An 18,587-nucleotide genomic window follows, 5' to 3' on the forward strand; every position below is an offset into this window, starting at 1 on the left:
TCCACTGTTTTAAATTGTACGTACCCATTTTTGTCATAAATGCATAAAGATCCGCAGTCTAATTATTATGTCTCCGTTGCACTAATAAAAACCAATCGGTCGAACGTCGCGTCGTGTATCTACAACATCATGCTAATGAGAACACGTGATCAGAGAAAAAAAGAAGCGATGATTGAGAGTCAGTACGAAAATGATAAATTCTGAAATATTAAGACCGAAATTAGAAGGATGTAGATACTGGTATGTAAATCTGCCCGGCGTGTAACAAATTCTCACGTGATAAAGTTTGCTACTGGAGTAGCTGAGCCTTGAGTGGGTCTCCGAGTAGTATGTATAGTGACAAGGCTGTAGATAGCAATCGTAATTTATACTCGACCCGCGTATTCAGCATTTCCAATCTAAATGAATGAACAGCAATAGATAAGGAAGAGCTAATAAACGGTGCTGCCCTAAATCCGTTCGAAACGTATTGCATAACGTAGAATCGATTTCACAGAATTAACAGCTCGCAGAAATAGATGAATGCCTGTTCTGCTTTCATTACATAAACATATCAATAACCTTCCTTTTTTCAGTATTCTTTGTATTTAAATTAGATCGGACTTTACCAGTCGGTTTTTAGGTTAATTAACCTCGCGACTTGTGCTGTCCCTCGCAGGAATTTAAAATTTAGAAAGAAAATTTGCTTTTATAACCAAAGTGATGAGCTTCATACATTTTCAATAGTGTCGACTCAATACTCGGACGTCCAATTCAGATCAACTAGATTCAACTGGTTTTCAAACAATCTATGTAAATAAATTTCAGGTTTTATGTATGCAGAATGATTCGTATATACGGCGTCACCCTTTTCTCATTAAATTATAAGGCTAGAACTAACAAACCGATGAAAATGAGATTTTAGGAGCTTGTAGTGAAAACATGAGAGTATCTGCTAAAAATATTGTCGTTTGAAAAAATGTATTTTTCACCATTTATTTCGCTATTCTTTTAAACAAATGCAATGTTTTCATGGCTGGGAACCTCTTAAAAATTCGAAAAAATTAGAAAGAAAGAATAAATTAAACTTTAAAAAGATGGACATTTTAGAATCGACGAAACTAAAATTATCCGTACGAAATAAGTAAACACCGGATTTTATGCATTTATAACAAAAATGAGCAGGTGTAATTTAGGACATTAAAAACATTCGAGGAATTTGGAAATACTGTTGAACGTATTAAGAAAGAAAATGAATTTCTGTGTCGCTCCGGTTTGTTGCAGTTCGGATGGAAAGTTTTTATTTTGCATAAAGATCCGCTCTCCAACTATAACTCTTGAAATTTGCATTATAATTCATTAAAAAATGATTCCTATCTGCTGATAATTATTGTAATAAATACACAATATCGTCCGGTGTTCCCGTTCGTCCTGGGTTCGCGATTTTCAAGATGGCAACCCTACTGCGAGGTCAAGAAGGTTTCGGACCCATCAAAGTAGCACGAGGATATGGAAGTTGCTATTTCTGAAAAATCATGCCAGCGAGAAGATACGAAGATAAGGGTTCTCGGTGTAAGTTGAGGAGAATCCTAGTTGAGTGGGTTGTGAGATCGCGACAGCTTATCCTATTGTATAATACGCGTGGCCTGCGAATTCAGCCGATTTTCAGTATGACTTATCTACGACTATTGTTTCGCAATGACCGATGAATGAGATCTGAAAGGAAACTACGAGCTGACACGCGAAATATAACCAGGTTATCGATAGCCGCTCTCGGGATTAGCAGGATTTCGAGCGGGCGTCTGAGTAGTATGGATGGTGACTAGGAGAGAGATAGCGATCATAATTTATATCGAGCCCGGCGTGTTCGACGTTTCCAATCGAAACGAACGAGTCGAACAGTCGGAGATATGTTCGCGCTAATAAATGACAGAAACTGCTTTCCACTGCTTCCCCATAAATATAGTAAACAACTGCCGCGAAATTTACAGCTTCTAACGTTTCATACCATCATGGACGCACGATTGCGTGCATGGATATTGTTTGTAATAATGCATCGAGAGGCCTCGGCTAGTTTTCTTGCCTTTCCGTTCGCAGCCCTTATGGAGATGCAACGTTTCGTTATGCGCTATTTGATTTTACGATACAACGAATAGCGTTACGTGATATCGTTAAAGCCGCCACGTTGTAATAAGATGTAATAGTTTACGATATCACTCTTTATCCGGCACGTATTTCACCTCGAATAAAGGCTGTAATTGTATGGGTGCTTGCCGGTGAATGAAACTACACGTTGCTAGAGTTTAAGCCTCACTCTCGCGCGCGTGCATATACAGTTAATAGACAAAACCGGTTAGTTAAATTGTTTGCTATATTTCGTACGGCTCCGCTTTTGTACCGCAGCATCTGCGCCATCCAAGTGTTTCTTTCTCTATTTATACCGAGTTCATATAAATATGGTAATCATATGTTATAATTAGACTGCGGATCTTTATGCAAAGCAGGAATGAAGTAAAAATTGATTTCATCTCTTACTGGCTTCGCTACATTAAAAACAACATTACAATATTCTGAAATTTTTACATATTTAAATCTAATGTGGTTTTAAAAAAGGCTTTGATTTTTCTTTTGAGAAATCAACATTGATTTCTGACTGACTGACAGGCTCTGCTGTTGTATAAATGACCAAATTTTCGTGGATGAATTCGACGATTTGATTTGTGTAAACGGCGAATATAAAAACTCGGCTCCTCCGAGTTCACCTGACCAGCGTTTCACGTCGGAGCGTGACGGATCAGACTACACTGCCCAGCAATTGTGTACGCGGTGCGCCTTAGAAGTTTCCACTTGAAAAATGGTAAAAATATACAGGATGAAATTTTTTCCGAGATCCCGTTGCAGAAGAATGTTACAAGTTGAACATCCACTTCGGCTCGGATTCGACCGAGCACCACCACGCAAGTGCTTTTGCAATGTAGTTGTAGCAGACCGTGTACGTATCATGTTCGCCGAAAACGACGTCTGCTGACACCGTCAATTACCTGAACATTCGTGCGACTACTGCCGGCAGACCAGCAGCCGGCATCGTGAACGCGTTTCGATGATATCGCGGGAATGTACCTACTACTACATATATGTATAATAGGTGAGTAGTCGGCGCGAGTGCGTAGAAATTAACACATCGGTTCATTAAAATAAGTCAGAAGGCGTGCGACCAACAGCCAACGGCTGGATGAAAACTTCATAAGCGTTTCCTTTTCCTAACGGAGACAGAATGAATTACAGGCCTATAATTTATCCCACATTATTGCGGACCCGCTGCAATAGAACTCGTCACACGGTAAACATATGGTAATCAGGCGATTCGACTCATCAAGGCTCAGCTTTGTAAATGGCACGGATGTCCTCGGTAATTTATGTGATGCACAAGCGTGTAAGTGCGACCGGTGATCAAGCGAGCGCTCACCTCCGACGTGCTATCATTAAATTCAATGCGAACGCATTACGTATCTCCACTTATGCGCGTCGCTGCGGGATTCGTTGAAGAAAGAAAATGAATCGCGCTTGAAAAGGAAGAAAAGCGAAAGCGACAAGAGTAAACTGATAAAATGTGCCTTTCACGTGTTGGACAATCACCTTGCCGAGCAGCGGAGAAGGATTGCGAGCAGCGGAACGTTCGATACGGTTTGATTGATTGCCAGTTATAAATACTCGGCGTCGCGTATCAGCGGCGAACCAAAAGGGAAAAAAGAAGAGTGGTCTGTAGGCACCGCGCGCATTTCACAAAACTTTCTCCAATAAATTCCTCTTTAGATTTGCACGTACACGCAGAGCTAACGTCCGTTGAATTCTTAAGGAATCGTTTGGAAGTTATTTTGGAACCGCCTCTGCGCGGCTTTCTACCTACGTCTTTTCTAATCGTCGACTTTTACGAATAGAACATAATTTGACTAGCACTACAGTGGCGGACGAAATACACTAGTGTTACTTTATTATTATATACTAGGCGCAGCATGTACACAGTTGCTGGGCAGTGAACGAGTCTGATCCGTCACGCTCCATGGTGAAACGCTATTCGGGTAAACTCGGGGGAGCCGAGTTTTTATAATAGTTGCTGTGTTTACATCTCACCTCGTCAAAATGTAAATAAAATCATCGAATTCATCCACGAAACTCTGCTCAATCGAAACTTACATCAATTATACCTATGGTTTTGAGTGGACGTTTCAATGTTGATTTCTCAAAAGAAAAATCAAAGCCTCTAATTGATTTTTTAAATGAGAGTACAACAAGGTATTGTTATGTTTAGAGAGATTTCAATCCAAACTATTTATCTCGTATTTTAGTTATCACAAGCCCATTGTTTCGTTCGTAGAATGTAATAATATTGAAGAAGATATTGATTTTCTGTTAGGCCTTTCTTCTAAAATGTCATAGAATTCTACGTTCCTATGGCTGCAAATGATTCGTGCCGTTTTTCCCATAAGACGCAATGTTAATTCCGGCACGAATTATTTGCTCTTCCTAAACGTCCGTTCAGCGCCATTTCATGCAGCGGCAAAATGCTCAAACTGTTCGCTAAATTTAGTTCCGAATCGATCGCTAGATGGCGTTGTTACTAACTAGCTTCTCTGTCGGTAACACTTGGCTAACAGTTTGAGCGTTTTGCCGCTGCATGAAATTGGCACTGCCACTAGGTTGAAATCTTCCAATTTATGAAGTCTATGGAAAATACCATGCGCGCGCCTAACCTAAATTATAAATAAATAACTAAATAAGCATCAGTGCAGTAAATATGAATTACACGTGTAGCGAATATTTAATATGAATAAACCGTATGTAATATAAAAGCCACGGAATCGTAAAATTTGATACATAAAAGTGAAATATTCTTTCTTAGCGGCATAAATAATTGTTTTGATAAGTAAAATATGGGTTTAACGAAGCAATATTTAAGATATGTCCCAGCCGGGAATTTAAATATAATACTTAATCCTGCTTGTAATGTTGTTTTCGTGACATTAGAAGGACAGGAAGGTAGATTTGTAGCAGTTGGAGCATGTGAACATGTCTTCATATGGGATTTACGTTTAGGAGAGAAGGTAATGTGAAAACCATTTAATTCTATTACAAAAAAATATTTACGTTATTATTCTTAATTATATTTTAGGCCCAAGTATTATCAGGAGATAAAGTGAATGTTACAAGCTTAGCTGCCTCTCCAAATCAACGCCATGTAGCTGTTGGCTATGCGGATGGTACTATAAAGACATTTGATTTAAGATCAGGTGAAAATATAAGTATATTTGTTGGTCATCGATCTGAGATTACTACCCTGGCATATGACAAACAAGGGCATAGATTATCTTCTGGTTCACAAGTAAGATATCTTAGGTATCAATTTTCATTTATTCCATGCAATAGTTTCGAATTCTAATAGTTCTCGTCTTCTATCTAGTTCTCAAATGAAAAAATTGGCATATATTTTCATAACTAATTATTTTAATATTATTTCATATTATATTTTACTCATTTTTTATATAATTTTAATTATTTTGTGGTGCACAGTTTGGGAAACACTGTTCTAAAGTATTCACTTTCATTTTTTCTTTTTCTAGGATACAGATATTATTGTATGGGATGTAGTCGCAGAAACAGGAATATGTCGCTTAAGCGGACATAAATCTGTAATAACCAAATTAGTATTTATGAAAGACCACAACATTATCATTAGCGCCAGTAAAGATACTTTCGTGAAGTTTTGGGATTTAGATACAGAACATAACTTTAGGACTCTTGTTAATCATAGATCAGAGGTAAATATTAAATATAATATGCTATTATTACTCATCGACGCGCTTGGATTGCCATCAATGTTTTCATTGATACCAAGTTTCATCGACAATGCGAACATGCATGTCAGAAACATTGTTGATGACTCGTCAGTAGTGATGAATCGTTGGCGGGGTCAGGATAACCCACATCATTTCGTATCTGTTGCAACGATTGATAATACTCTAGTGATTTTATTAATCTAGGTATGGTCTTTGGCATTAGTTAAAAATGATCAATATCTAATTACTGGTTGCAATGACAATGAATTACAAATATGGAAAATACGTTTTTCCGAAGCTGCAGCTGTAGACTTTGAAACTAATTTACAAGATTTAACCATAACAGATGATGTCGAAGTTAGCGATCTGGTAAATATTTGCTAAGCAATATTTCTTCTCGATTTGTCATAGACTTATGTTCCTTTCGTCCAATATACATTTTCTATTTTACTAGAAATATCCTCTGAAATGTGAAAAGACTGGTAGCATTTTGAGAAGCGGTCGTGGGAGAGTTGTGAGCCTCGAAGTAGATTCAACGCAAACTGTCATTGGCTGTCACGGTGTAGATAATACTGTAGAATTATTTCAAATGTTACCTGATAGCAAAGTAGAAGAAAATGTAGGTAAACGATTGAAAAAAGAAACAAAAAAGATGGAAAAGTATGTAAAAACATTCATTTAACTACTAAGATTATCAAGATGCATTTAGATACTTTATAATTGAAAATGTGAATATATTTTGATGTTACAAATAGAACTGGAAACACTACAGAGGCAAATTTATCTGGAGTACCAACAATAAAAGAAGAAATGATACGCTTACCTGCAATCGAAGTATCTGCTCAACCTAAAGGACTAAGTATGGTAATGGGTAGAGGAGGCGAACTCAGGGTAAGCGATGATGGAAAAATTTGATCTTCTTTCTAAAACCCATTTAAAAATGTATACTTGAAACCATAGACATATAGAGATAGACTGCGCCGTCTTATGGGCGAGTTGAAGCCCACAATGGCGGCGCGCGGTACAAAGAGTGAGAGAGAGAGCATTAGCCGGGGTCCATAGCGCTCTCTTTCTATATGATGTGTCGACACATCAATTAGAAAGAGAGCGCTATGGACCCCGGCTAATGCTCTCTCTCTCTCGCACGCCGCCATTGTGGACTTCAGCGCTTCGTTCAGGCCGCGCAGTCTATCTCTATATGTCTATGCTTGAAACTAACATTGTCATCGTGCTTACAGATATGTGTTGGATTGCGTAATAATTCTATCGAATTATATTCTATATTGACAAATGAGAAAGATGCTGAAACAAAACTCTTAAGAGTTGTAACAAAACAAGGTCACCGATCGGATGTCCGTGCAGTTTGCTTTAGTTCTGATAATTTAGCTTTTGCAACAGCAAGTGGAGACTCGATAAAGTTATGGAATAGGTATGAAAGTACATACATATATATGTATACATAGTGCAGCTCGAATGAACTATTAATGCTACTTCATGTGTTTTTTGAATTTTAGACCAACTTTAGCATGTATACGTACTGTAGAATGCGGTTACGCTTTAACAGCGACGTTTATACCAGGTGACAGACACTTGATAGTGGGTTTAAAGAATGGTAAAATGTTAATTGTGGACATTGTGTCGGGTGAAATATTAGAAGAAGTACCTGCACATTCTAGAGAACTTTGGAGCGTTACTCTATTTCCCAATAGGGTAATTTAAAATATTATATTTTCTAATTTCAAACCATTTTGAATTTATACAAACTCATTGTTTTTTGCATTTTTATAGAGAGGAGTAGCAAGTGGCGGAGGAGATCAAACAGTGAAATTTTGGGATTTTGCACACACTTTCAAATCTGAAGATACTGACAGTGAAGTGAAAGCAAAAGTATTATCCGTTTTGCATACGAGAACTTTGAAACTAGAAGATAGCGTATTATGCGTAAGAATAAGTCCTAACAATCAATTTGTTGCTGTCGCGTTACTTGATTCTACAGTAAAAATTTTCTTTCTCGACACATTTAAGGTAATTTTTTATATATAGCATAATATAGTTAATAACCGCGTTATATATGAAAATGTGGAGAACAATGTATAATTTTCTTTTAGTTCTTCATTTCACTTTACGGACATAAATTGCCAGTCTTGTGTATGGATATATCTAGTGACTCAACATTGATTGCTACTGGTTCTGCTGACCGAAATATTAAAATTTGGGGTTTAGACTACGGAGATTGTCACAAATCGTTATTCGCTCACGATGATTCTGTAACAGGATTGTCCTTTGTTCCTGGAACTCATTATATTTTCACTTGTGGAAAAGATGGAAAAGTGAAAGAGTGGGATGCTGATATTTTTCAAAAGATTGTTACATTACAGGTAACTTACTAAAAAAATGAATAAATAATAAGTGTGCTTAAAAATTGCATAAAATTTTAATATAAAAATTTACTTAGGGACATGCAGGAGAAGCATGGAGTTGTGCTATTTCACCAAACGGTATTTACGTTGTATCGTGTGGCTCTGATAAAGTCGTTAGAATGTATGAGCGAACGTTAGAGCCTTTAGTTCTGCAAGATGAAGAGGAAGAAGAAAGGGAACGCCAAGAAAATGAGTTAGCTACTGGTGAAACTACTGTTGTTCCAGGACGGAAAGAACAATCTCTACCTTCTAGAAAAACTGTTTCCAGCGAGAAAGGAGTAAATATTAATAAATCGCATCACAAATCGAATAACATTATTATGCTATGTGTCAATTACAAATATAAATTTTTAGGCTGAGTTAATATTGGAATGTTTGGAAATATCTAAAGCATATAGTGAACAATTATCAAAAGTTACAGAAACGGATACAGCACTCGCTATTCCTCTACAAATGCAAGCTTACAATTGTACAACCGTAGAAGATTACTTATTGGAAACATTTAAACGGATCAGAGCAAGGTAGGAATAATATTGAAACAGTATTTACTAAATAAATTATATTATAAATAATAGAAGTAAGTAAACACGGTGCTCGCATTGAAAAAGGTACTACTAGGGTAAAGGTACCAGAGTTACCGAATATTTAGTGACGACTTTAAAGGTTTTTTATTAATTGGAAGGCATTTTCTGTCATTTATTTTGCATTATTTGTGATGAACGATTGATTATCAACCTTTTCCCGTGTCGTCAAATTTTTCTAAACGATTCTGTTATAAAGCAAAAGAAATATCAACGAAGTTTTATGTAATCCGAAATTTTGATCCTATTTACAGGATACAAGAAATTTGTGCACATAGCACAATAAAATCACTATTTTATTATCCTCTGGTGTATCAGAGTTTACTTATTTGTATATGTAAGACAAATAAATGGTATTCTACAATTTTTAGCGACTTGGAAGAGACATTGCTATTGTTACCATATTCAGCTGCTTGTGACATTCTTAAAATGCTACCCAAACTGTTGGAATCTGATCATCGTACAGAATTAATAGCAAGATTGGCATTGTGTCTAGTAGAAACACATCATGGTCCAATTATATCGAACCCGGAACTTCTACATACACTAGAAACTGTGAAAACATTAGCTATTAAAAAAATTTCTCACCTGAGAGTAAGAAAATATTTTTATACATATTATAGCTATGAAATTCTACAATAGAAAATTGTTATAAAATTGATTCTTCTAGGATATGATTGGATTCAATTTACATGGTATGTTGCACATTCAACGGATTATAGAGGAAAAGGAAGGAATTCAACTTTTTAAGGACGCAACTAAAGCCAGTAAACATAGAAAGAAGGTTAAGAAAAATAAAGAAAAAGCAGTGAAAAGAGCAATCATGTCTTTATAAAATCTTTACTTGACACTTTGGAGAAATATCGTATCTCATTGTAAGAAGGCATTAATGGTCTAGTGTCTCTATGTATATGCATTCTTTCTAATACACAAAATTTCGTTTTTATAACTGACCGAGTGCGTGAAACATTATCTTATGTATACCACCTAGATTCCTTGAACTTTTAATTGAAAGAAATATTGTATATATACATGTACATACATAATCAATAAATATGGAAATATTTTTACGTAAGTATTTCGCGTTACACTATTCAGATGATGAATTGGTCAATATGTTAATAAATAAAAGTACATACAAACTTTATTTACACTTATCTATTTAACTCCCCGCTTTATATGGCAAGCTTACCATAAATTTGTGTGCATGTTAGCATCAAATATTAGGTAGGAACGAAAGTTCGTGGCGTTTTTAAATCAAAATAAGTCACCTGAAAAATGGCAAAAAGTAATAGAATATAATGGAAAATATGTGTTATTGAACTATATGTATAAATATCCTAATTTTATATTTGAGTTTCAATTTAAAAACGCTACGAACTTTTTCGTTCCAACCCAATATTTCAGTCGTTAGTAAATTCTCTAATTAACAGAAATGCTGCACACAATAAAAGTGTGTCACCCACTGGGCGATGTTTGACGAATTACACATTTACCTTTAGGACTTCTTATTTTGATAACTTCAGCGATTCATATACCTTGTTACATCGAATTTGCATACACAAATCTGTCATAAACGATGTTACGTGAGATTCTTTATCCCTCTGCTTACCACTTTCAAATACAGTGACCAGTGTCATTTTAGGATCAGTATTATACGCAGCATATACACACGGGTCCTGAAAAATATATATATATCGTACCATTTATACACAGTTTTATCGCTAAGAACTTTAAAACGTACTTTCACATTTTTACAATAAACAATTTTGTCCATAGTTAGAAGTTCTGCTTGCCGTTCTTTGATTCGTTTTTGTATGTTATCCACGTGAATTAATGATTGCTCTGCAAACGTCTGAAATAAATACAATACTACATGTATATAATATACTGTTGTGTATATGTTAGATATAGTAGTGTGAAAAGTAATATTATATCTTATACAGGGTGACCTTTACTTTTTTCTTCGCAATTTCGACCAATGGCAATTTTTAATTATAATTTCTTTTATACACACTACCTAGTAAACTAATCCTTGTAACATCTCAAAAGAAACTCAAATTGTTTAGTCTAATTTTAAAATAGTTATTAAATTTTAAACCAACATACAAGACTCGACATCACCCTTTTTGCATAATTTGTAACATATTTAAACTTACACTAGGACAACTGAGAACAATAGGAAAATGTTCAGAAGTACTTGGCTCTCTACAAGGATGTCTGTAACCTGGGCCTGAATCGTCAACTCCTCTAGAATCAAATATTATTAGAACTGCTAAAACGTCATGTTTCCGTTGAAAGCTCTGTATTCTAAAATTAAAATGAAATTAGTTCTTACCTAGCAATAATCTCAACAAGTATCGCCATTTATTATATATAATGAAATATATTACTTGTGATAATAATCCATATTTTGTTTGCTCATAATACTTTTCATTTCGCCTGGACTAGCCTGCTGACTCAGAGTAGTATGAAAATATAGAGAACACTTAGCTAATATGCTGCTGCGTAGTTTAACTAGCCATTGGTATAATGCAGGCTGTTGATTTGCTTTCAGAAAAGTTGCACTGAAACCCAACTTCCATGACTAAAAGCATTACATTTAAAAAACACGTGTTATTACTCTCTGCCTGAATTTCTATCTGTACTACTGACCTCTTTACTTTGTAAAGTTCTTTCCCAAGCTGACATTCGTGTTTGCGCACCATACAGGCACATCAGTGTTGATAGAAACCTCCAATGTTGGAGCTCAACTTGTGCTTTCGTCAATTGTACCAATATTTCACATTCTAAACTAATCAAAATACAATTTTTTTAAATATATGCAATATTCTGAACATTAATCATGCAATGGTAACACTGTTTTCATGAAATATGCGTGACAATAAATAGAAGAGAAGAACTGCTTACGTTAAACTGGCCTTAACCGCAGTTAAAGCTAAATGCGAACAGGACATCGAATGAGTTTCTACTATTCCTTCGATGCACTGTAATAATTCTTGATATTTCATGACTTTACTGCTTATACTCATATGGTACATTTTCTCATAGCTGTAACGCAATGATATTAACTGTTTTAGTACTAGGGATCATTCAACACTAAACCCACCACTGCCAGTCAAATGACCGGTTTTATATTTTCCATTTCACAATTATTGAAATTATGAAGCTGCTTACGTGGAAATTGATTTGATCAATCTCTTTATCCAAGCACATATTCTAATAAAAATTGCTCAAATTCTAAATAAATAGAGCCTTGTCATTTTTACGAGAGAAAGTAACTGGAACATGTTCCCTTACAAAAACGACACGATTGATTTTGTTTAGACTTTGTGCGGCTTCTATTGTAATGCGTGCTCTACTATAGACATCTATACAATCACTTCTTATGGAATCATTTTTATTATTTCAATAATTGTAAAATGAAAAATCTGGAACCGGTTATTTCGACCGGTGGTGGTAGGTTTAGTGTTAAAAAACCATGTCGTGCTGTTCTGTTTCTGTTAATAAATGCCAAGCAGCAGGATTGCACAGTTTTCTAAACCATTCTCATAATTTTTGCACTAACAATTGAGCATCGCGACCAAATTAAAACGATTAAGTAAAATCTGTAATATTGAATTAAATATATACTAACAAATCTATCAATTGTATTTTGGCTGTAATGTATTGACATAGTTGATTAGAAACTTCTGCAACTGTTGCTCCAATAGGATTAGTTCCCCTGGTCATTTCTTCTACCCTTTTAAGGTCCGATTTTAACGATTCATATACTGTCTTCAATGAATTCTATATGAATGAGAAGTAAACATTAGATAAATCTAATAGTACAACAAATAAATATATGTTTATTATAATAGCAATGTATCGTATTACATCTTTCCTTAAAAATCCTTTATTTTTAGTATGAAGAAAACCCAAGTCTGCATACGAATGTTCTGCCACAGCTATTTGTGGTAGATGCATAAGTAACATTCCCCATGGGCCTAACTGTGTTTGACGAGATGATCCACGTTCTTTTTCCTGAACAAATATGTGCCATAATTTTATTAGATATTATTCATCAACATCATATAATAAAATCTGTTTTATTTACTATTTGGGTATTCCCTTACAACTAATTCCTTTGCTTTATCAATACATAATTGAGCAACATGATTAAAGAATGTGTTAAGAAATTCTTCTTCGTGATCCATTTTCCACTTTAATCTTATTATAGTAGTAATTTAATGTTTATATTGAATATTATCATCTCAAGAGGTTATCTTTCAAAAATCACGGATTGTACAATATGAGAGTTTGGCCGTGCCACTTTTGTCTGTGCCTGGAACAAACTCCTATCAACACTATCAACTCCTATTTTTTACAACTTTAGCATGGCACACAATGGAACATAAGCTACATCACATGAGATTCGTCGGTTGTACCAGGTTGTACACAGTTGTACAGATCTTATTGTTAGATCATATCAGAACATATTCATTCAGACATATGAATTTATATTCGAATTTCCCTCTACAGTAGCGCTATCATAACTACGTTGCGTTATCAACTGCAGTGACCATGGTCACTGGTCACGCTTCACTATATTTTATGGAACTGTCGCACGCATGCGCAACTGGAAAGGCATCTCGAAAAACGCTGGAGATTCATCTCTAGTCAAGTACTTACCTTACTTTGTATTGCTTTGCACTGTTTGTACTTTATATGACTAATAGAGCTTGTGTTGTGTCAGTTATGATATGATGTAAGGTTAATCTAATCACGATCACGATGGATTTTAGTCAATTTTTATTAAAGCAAAAATACCTTTTAAGTATATGTGCAATGGGCACGTTACTTCTATCAATCGTATCGGGTGAAAGCGAACCCCGGTACGATGATAAATATCAAATATTATTAACATCACCTGTAAGTATGATATCTCGTGGTCTTATATTACGTTTCCTTTGTTCTATAATAATACCGTTTGTAACACATTTTAGAAACCCGATGATGCGATGGTACCGCAAGCCAACGATAACCTTGGCTTTTTACATGCATTTTTAGCTTCTTTGTCAGTGATTATCGTTTCTGAACTAGGTGACAAAACCTTTTTCATTGCCGCAATTATGGCTATGAAACATCCACGAATGATTGTCTTTGTAGGTGCAATTTGTGCTTTAGCTCTTATGACTGTTCTTTCAGGTATTTTTATTTCAAAAAATTCTCTGTTATATGGAAAAATTATTTTGAGAAATATTTTGTGGTATATAGAGAAATCAATTATATGAAGACATATATTTGGAGTACTTCTGAAATTATCTTACTTGAAATACCGAAATTATCTGCAAATTTAGAAGTTGGATCATAGAAAAATAGCATAGTCAATGTGACAACGTTCGTCCCCAAAGGGTTAATAAAAACATCTAACTGCAATATGATTGACTCCCGGAATATATATAAACAAATAACAACGTGACGCAGAACAAAAATATCTGTCTTCGTTAAGAAAAGAGAAAAGTGAATACAAAAATAATATATTTTCGTTTGAAATTGATATATCATATCGTTCTTGATTAAAAAGTGTGTAGTTTATGGTTTAAGCGCTGTAATTATTATATGCACAAAATGACAATCTCAGTAATTTTTTCAATGAAAGAAATCACGAAAGTGATTGCAACAGTAATATTTGTATTTATTTTCCAGTAATTTTTGGGTATGCTGTAACCATAATTCCTCGAGCTTATACATATTATATTTCTACAGTCCTTTTTGCTATATTCGGTTTAAAAATGCTACGAGATGGTTACTATATGTCGGCGGTGGAAGGACAGGAAGAATTAGAAGAAGTACAATCCGATTTGCAAAAGCGAGATGACGAGGTATTACAACCTCTTTTAAAACCTCTTTGAACCCTTTGCACTCGAAGCAATTTTAACTTGAAAATTAAACATTTCTTCCGACCTAAATTTTATGGATAGAAAATAGGTATACCTCATACAATACCTAAATGTTTAGATAATGTAAACCAGGGGTAGCCTTTCTGCATACCATGCGTAAATTTTTTTCACGTACGAGTTCAGATGCGCCATACAACTTGAGCAGTTTTTTTACCTTCTTACATTTCTAGTTGCAGTTAGAAAATAGGGGTAGGATCTGCTTCGGTTAGGGGAGGAAAAGGGATAACTCAATCACGCAACTAAATTAATTAACTTACGCTAGTTGAAAATCTACAATAGTGAGAAATGATCTTTCTGACGAGAGGGCGATCGCTGTCTTGAACACTGCAATTCCCATCCTTTAATTGTAAACTGTCAAAATATTGCGACGAATTGATGAGTAAGAAGGCTGTATAAATTCAACTGAAAGCTCTCAGGTGTCGGAAACATAAAGATGGATTCAGTTATGGCGCCTACTACAAAAAAATAAGTATAGACGCAAGGATCCAATGCGCCACAGGTTGGCCACCCCTGAATGTAAACGATATTTTGAATAATGGTACAGCAATTTTTAGCGGCGCCTTAGAGTCACCATTCGAGTACTAAGGGTTAATACAGCTCTTGTTGGAGCAATCGGTTTGTAGTTATCCCCGCGTCATTCTTGTAGAAACAAAATGATCTTTAAATAATATTACTTTCAGTACGAAAGAGAAACGGTAAGCACATTAGTGCAGGATCCAGAAACTGGTGTGATTAGAAAAACTGCAAAAATTAATGCACTGATGCTGCTTTTTAGGATATTCTTTCAATCATTCACACTAACGTTTTTAGCAGAATGGGGAGATCGTTCTCAACTTACAACTATTATACTTGCAGCAAGAGAGGTGATAAATAATTAACTGATTTCTTTTAAATATTTCACTGGTATTGTTTAGTATCAAAATACCTAGCAATGACATGATTTCAGAATGTTTACGGAGTAATATTAGGCGGAATATTAGGACATGTATTCTGTACAGGACTAGCAGTATTAGGAGGTAGAATGATAGCTCAAAAAATTTCAATACGGACAGGTAAAATGATATATTTTTACATGTGCCGTATAAATGCTTTATCAAACTATATTATTATTATTATACTGCGGCTCTTTATAAGATCAAAATGTTTTAGCATCAATTATAAGAAACAGGAGCCGAGTAAAAAGTTATTTCTTTCTTTAACGATGTTTAATAACCTGGGAATAATAATACGATAATGTTTCAAAAATTCTCTTAATATCTTCGCTATTTTAAATTGCACCCGCTCATTATTGTCATCGATGCATAAAGTCCGCAGTCTAATTATTACATATAGTTATTTGTGCTGTTCATATGTCGTGTCGAAAAGCATTACTGTATCAAAATAATATTCATCCAATAGCATGTTGAAATTCAAGAATAATATACTCTTATATGGTACGCGCTGGCTCAAAAAACACATGTTGCTACTACTCTGGGACTGTTTTATCGAGCAAGAGAAGAAGAGAAACTGCAATATGTGTTTTTCGAGCCAGCATCGCCCAGGTCTGGTATAGAACATGGTTTTTCGACATGGAATGAAACAAGCGCAATACAGATCAGCATTTTTGCGGTTGACATACACTACTGTGCGAAAGAAAGAAGCACCTGCCATATTTAATAGAAAAGCGTAAAGAAATCAAATAATTTTCTTTTGGACAGTAGTGTACATCTATACATATGATTATATTGATATGAAAATGGAAAATTTCCTCTATTTTCAGTTACCATAATTGGAGGATTAGTGTTCCTATTATTTGCCTTAACAGCACTGTTTATCAGTCCTGCAGAGAATGTGTAAATATATATTTACAGTATTTATATTTTATAAAAGTGGCCTTCGTTGGAGGGCGTGCATATGTGTAAAAGGACTGCAATATAACGTAAGAATTTGTATATGCTATATACAGTAAACTTTTGTATTGTATAAAATTTAATTTGTCTACTCGAACTGAGATTGTATTTGAGATACGTTATCAGTTTTTCAAATACTTGGTACAAACGTTTATTCTTTTATTAAATGTTTACATGAAGAGATTACGCTACTACAAAATGGTAAGAATGTATATACTTGGAGGTAATAATATATTCATTTGGAAACTCGGTGGAACCTGAAAACTTCTTTTCCAGGTTCGGTCTTGCTATGTCCCATTAATCCAAACTAATAAAATAATTCAGAACTTATTGAACTTACTAAACGAAAATTTTATCTTACCTTATCACTAAACGAGAATCTATATTCTACTGGATTTACTATTTCACGATATCTTTACCTCCAATTAGTAACATTCATCGCTGAATAAAATCAAGCCTATAGCTGTGTATTGCGGATGTAGGAATAACAAAGTATATTGACGTTTTCAGCGCACTGGTTCGATCTGATGTTGCTAAGAAATTTTGCAAATTACCACAAAATTGTCAACGTTTCGGTCTATTTTTAGACCATTTTCAAGAGAAAATTTTTATATAATTGCATTTGCTAAGTGACCAAATTATTTTAAATTCTTTACACTTTTATAACCACGTGTTGGCTCCATGCCTGTGATATACAGTTACAATGGATGGCGAAACAATCACAAAAATAAAAAAGGTATATAAATAAAAGTGTAAAGAATTAAAAATAATTTGGTCACTTAACAAACGCTGAAAATTTTGTGGTAATTTGCAAAATTGCTTAGTTAGTAACATCAGATCGAACCAGTGCGCTGAAAACGTCAATATACTGTGTTAACAAATTGTCGATCGAGATAAAGGAAACAGTTGTAGGAATAACTGTTCAATTAGAGTTTCCAAGGGAGTAGATTTGCTTCGATTCTTTTAATCACGAGAAAATTTTCTCTTTCCCACTTATTTATTTAATTCCTTAATTATCAAAGTTAGTTAAGGATAAGTCCCTTAATGGTTTTCCCTAAAAATGTTTCATAGGCCATTATGTATTAAGAGACTTTACCTATCGGTCGTCAATCTATTCAAACATCAGCAAACTGAAGAGGAACAACAGTTTGACAATTTCTTACAATTGTTATACCTTAGACTTTCGATATACTCGCGACACAGTCTCCGAGTTTATGCCGAACAAATTAAACGAGGATTATCTTCTTTGCAATAGAAATTAGCAGAAACGGAACAAATTTATTGACCGACACTTCTGTAAATCGATTACCTAACTGATGTATCTATCAGAGAGACTTGTTATCTAATTTTTACCTCCAAGTGTACTGTAAAAATTTTGAAGAAACACTTATTTCCACAAATAAATAGACATTAGTTTTGTTAAAAAAGTATTTTAGACTATTTCAATTATTAGTAATAGTTTACACAGAATTATGAATGAATAAAGACAGTTTTGTTTCATACGAATTTCACATATACCACTTTTCCATAGAATTCACATTTAGTCTTAATGATTATAAATAGTTATCATAGATACTGTAATTTAAATACTTAGGAAGTACATACATATTCCATGTTTTCTGTTAAACATAGAGATTAGTGTAAATGGCAGCCAAGACCAAACATTTCTTTACACCCCCTGTACATAACGTGCAATTAGGTAGATTGTAGATATTACGTTATTTAGATACGTGAAGATTGTTTTCTATCGCTTCTAAGGAAAATATGAAGTTAATAATTGATTGTAAATAGCGATACGAGATATTGGATGTATGTATCGAGTAAGAATTGCTATAGCAACAACTTTATTATTGTATTGACACTTGTCGTTATATAAAATAAATATTAATTATATTTTTAATGTAAAAGAAATATACAAAGTTTATTATCACCCCCATTCGTC

General features: G+C 34.5%; 3 protein-coding genes across 6 annotated transcripts; 2 read left to right on the plus strand and 1 right to left on the minus strand.

The window, feature by feature from the left end:
- Positions 1–4,685: 4,685 nt before the first annotated feature.
- LOC143213532 (WD repeat-containing protein 3) lies at positions 4,686–9,950 on the plus strand. 2 transcript variants are annotated; one of them, XM_076433473.1, is made up of 14 exons: positions 4,686–5,081; positions 5,150–5,359; positions 5,598–5,795; positions 6,018–6,182; positions 6,268–6,473; positions 6,569–6,704; positions 7,052–7,242; positions 7,328–7,523; positions 7,602–7,838; positions 7,922–8,191; positions 8,269–8,511; positions 8,588–8,754; positions 9,186–9,408; positions 9,485–9,950. In XM_076433473.1, exons 1-14 carry the CDS (start codon positions 4,911–4,913, stop codon positions 9,647–9,649), a joined length of 2,778 nt encoding a protein of 925 aa, XP_076289588.1. In that variant the 5' UTR covers positions 4,686–4,910; the 3' UTR covers positions 9,650–9,950. The 2 variants fall into 2 exon arrangements, with proteins under 2 accessions (XP_076289588.1, XP_076289589.1); XM_076433474.1 differs by lacking the exon at positions 4,686–5,081 and having other exon boundaries at positions 5,247–5,373.
- LOC143213535 (KICSTOR subunit 2) lies at positions 9,941–13,871 on the minus strand. 3 transcript variants are annotated; one of them, XM_076433480.1, is made up of 9 exons: positions 13,724–13,871; positions 12,691–12,837; positions 12,452–12,603; positions 11,725–11,865; positions 11,470–11,608; positions 11,208–11,401; positions 10,974–11,124; positions 10,559–10,669; positions 9,941–10,493 (listed from the first exon to the last, which is right to left on the minus strand). In XM_076433480.1, exons 2-9 carry the CDS (start codon positions 12,787–12,789, stop codon positions 10,323–10,325), a joined length of 1,158 nt encoding a protein of 385 aa, XP_076289595.1. In that variant the 5' UTR covers positions 12,790–12,837; positions 13,724–13,871; the 3' UTR covers positions 9,941–10,322. The 3 variants fall into 3 exon arrangements, with proteins under 3 accessions (XP_076289595.1, XP_076289593.1, XP_076289594.1); XM_076433478.1 differs by lacking the exon at positions 13,724–13,871 and adding an exon at positions 12,930–13,568; XM_076433479.1 differs by lacking the exon at positions 13,724–13,871 and adding an exon at positions 12,911–13,568.
- On the plus strand, positions 13,435–18,556 carry LOC143213536 (putative divalent cation/proton antiporter TMEM165). The gene is made up of 6 exons (XM_076433482.1): positions 13,435–13,725; positions 13,800–14,001; positions 14,503–14,678; positions 15,437–15,619; positions 15,703–15,808; positions 16,516–18,556. Exons 1-6 carry the CDS (start codon positions 13,588–13,590, stop codon positions 16,590–16,592), a joined length of 882 nt encoding a protein of 293 aa, XP_076289597.1. The 5' UTR covers positions 13,435–13,587; the 3' UTR covers positions 16,593–18,556.
- Positions 18,557–18,587: the final 31 nt, after the last annotated feature.

The sequence above is a fragment of the Lasioglossum baleicum genome, chromosome 11, assembly GCF_051020765.1.
Source record: "Lasioglossum baleicum chromosome 11, iyLasBale1, whole genome shotgun sequence".
Taxonomy (NCBI): domain Eukaryota; kingdom Metazoa; phylum Arthropoda; class Insecta; order Hymenoptera; family Halictidae; genus Lasioglossum; species Lasioglossum baleicum.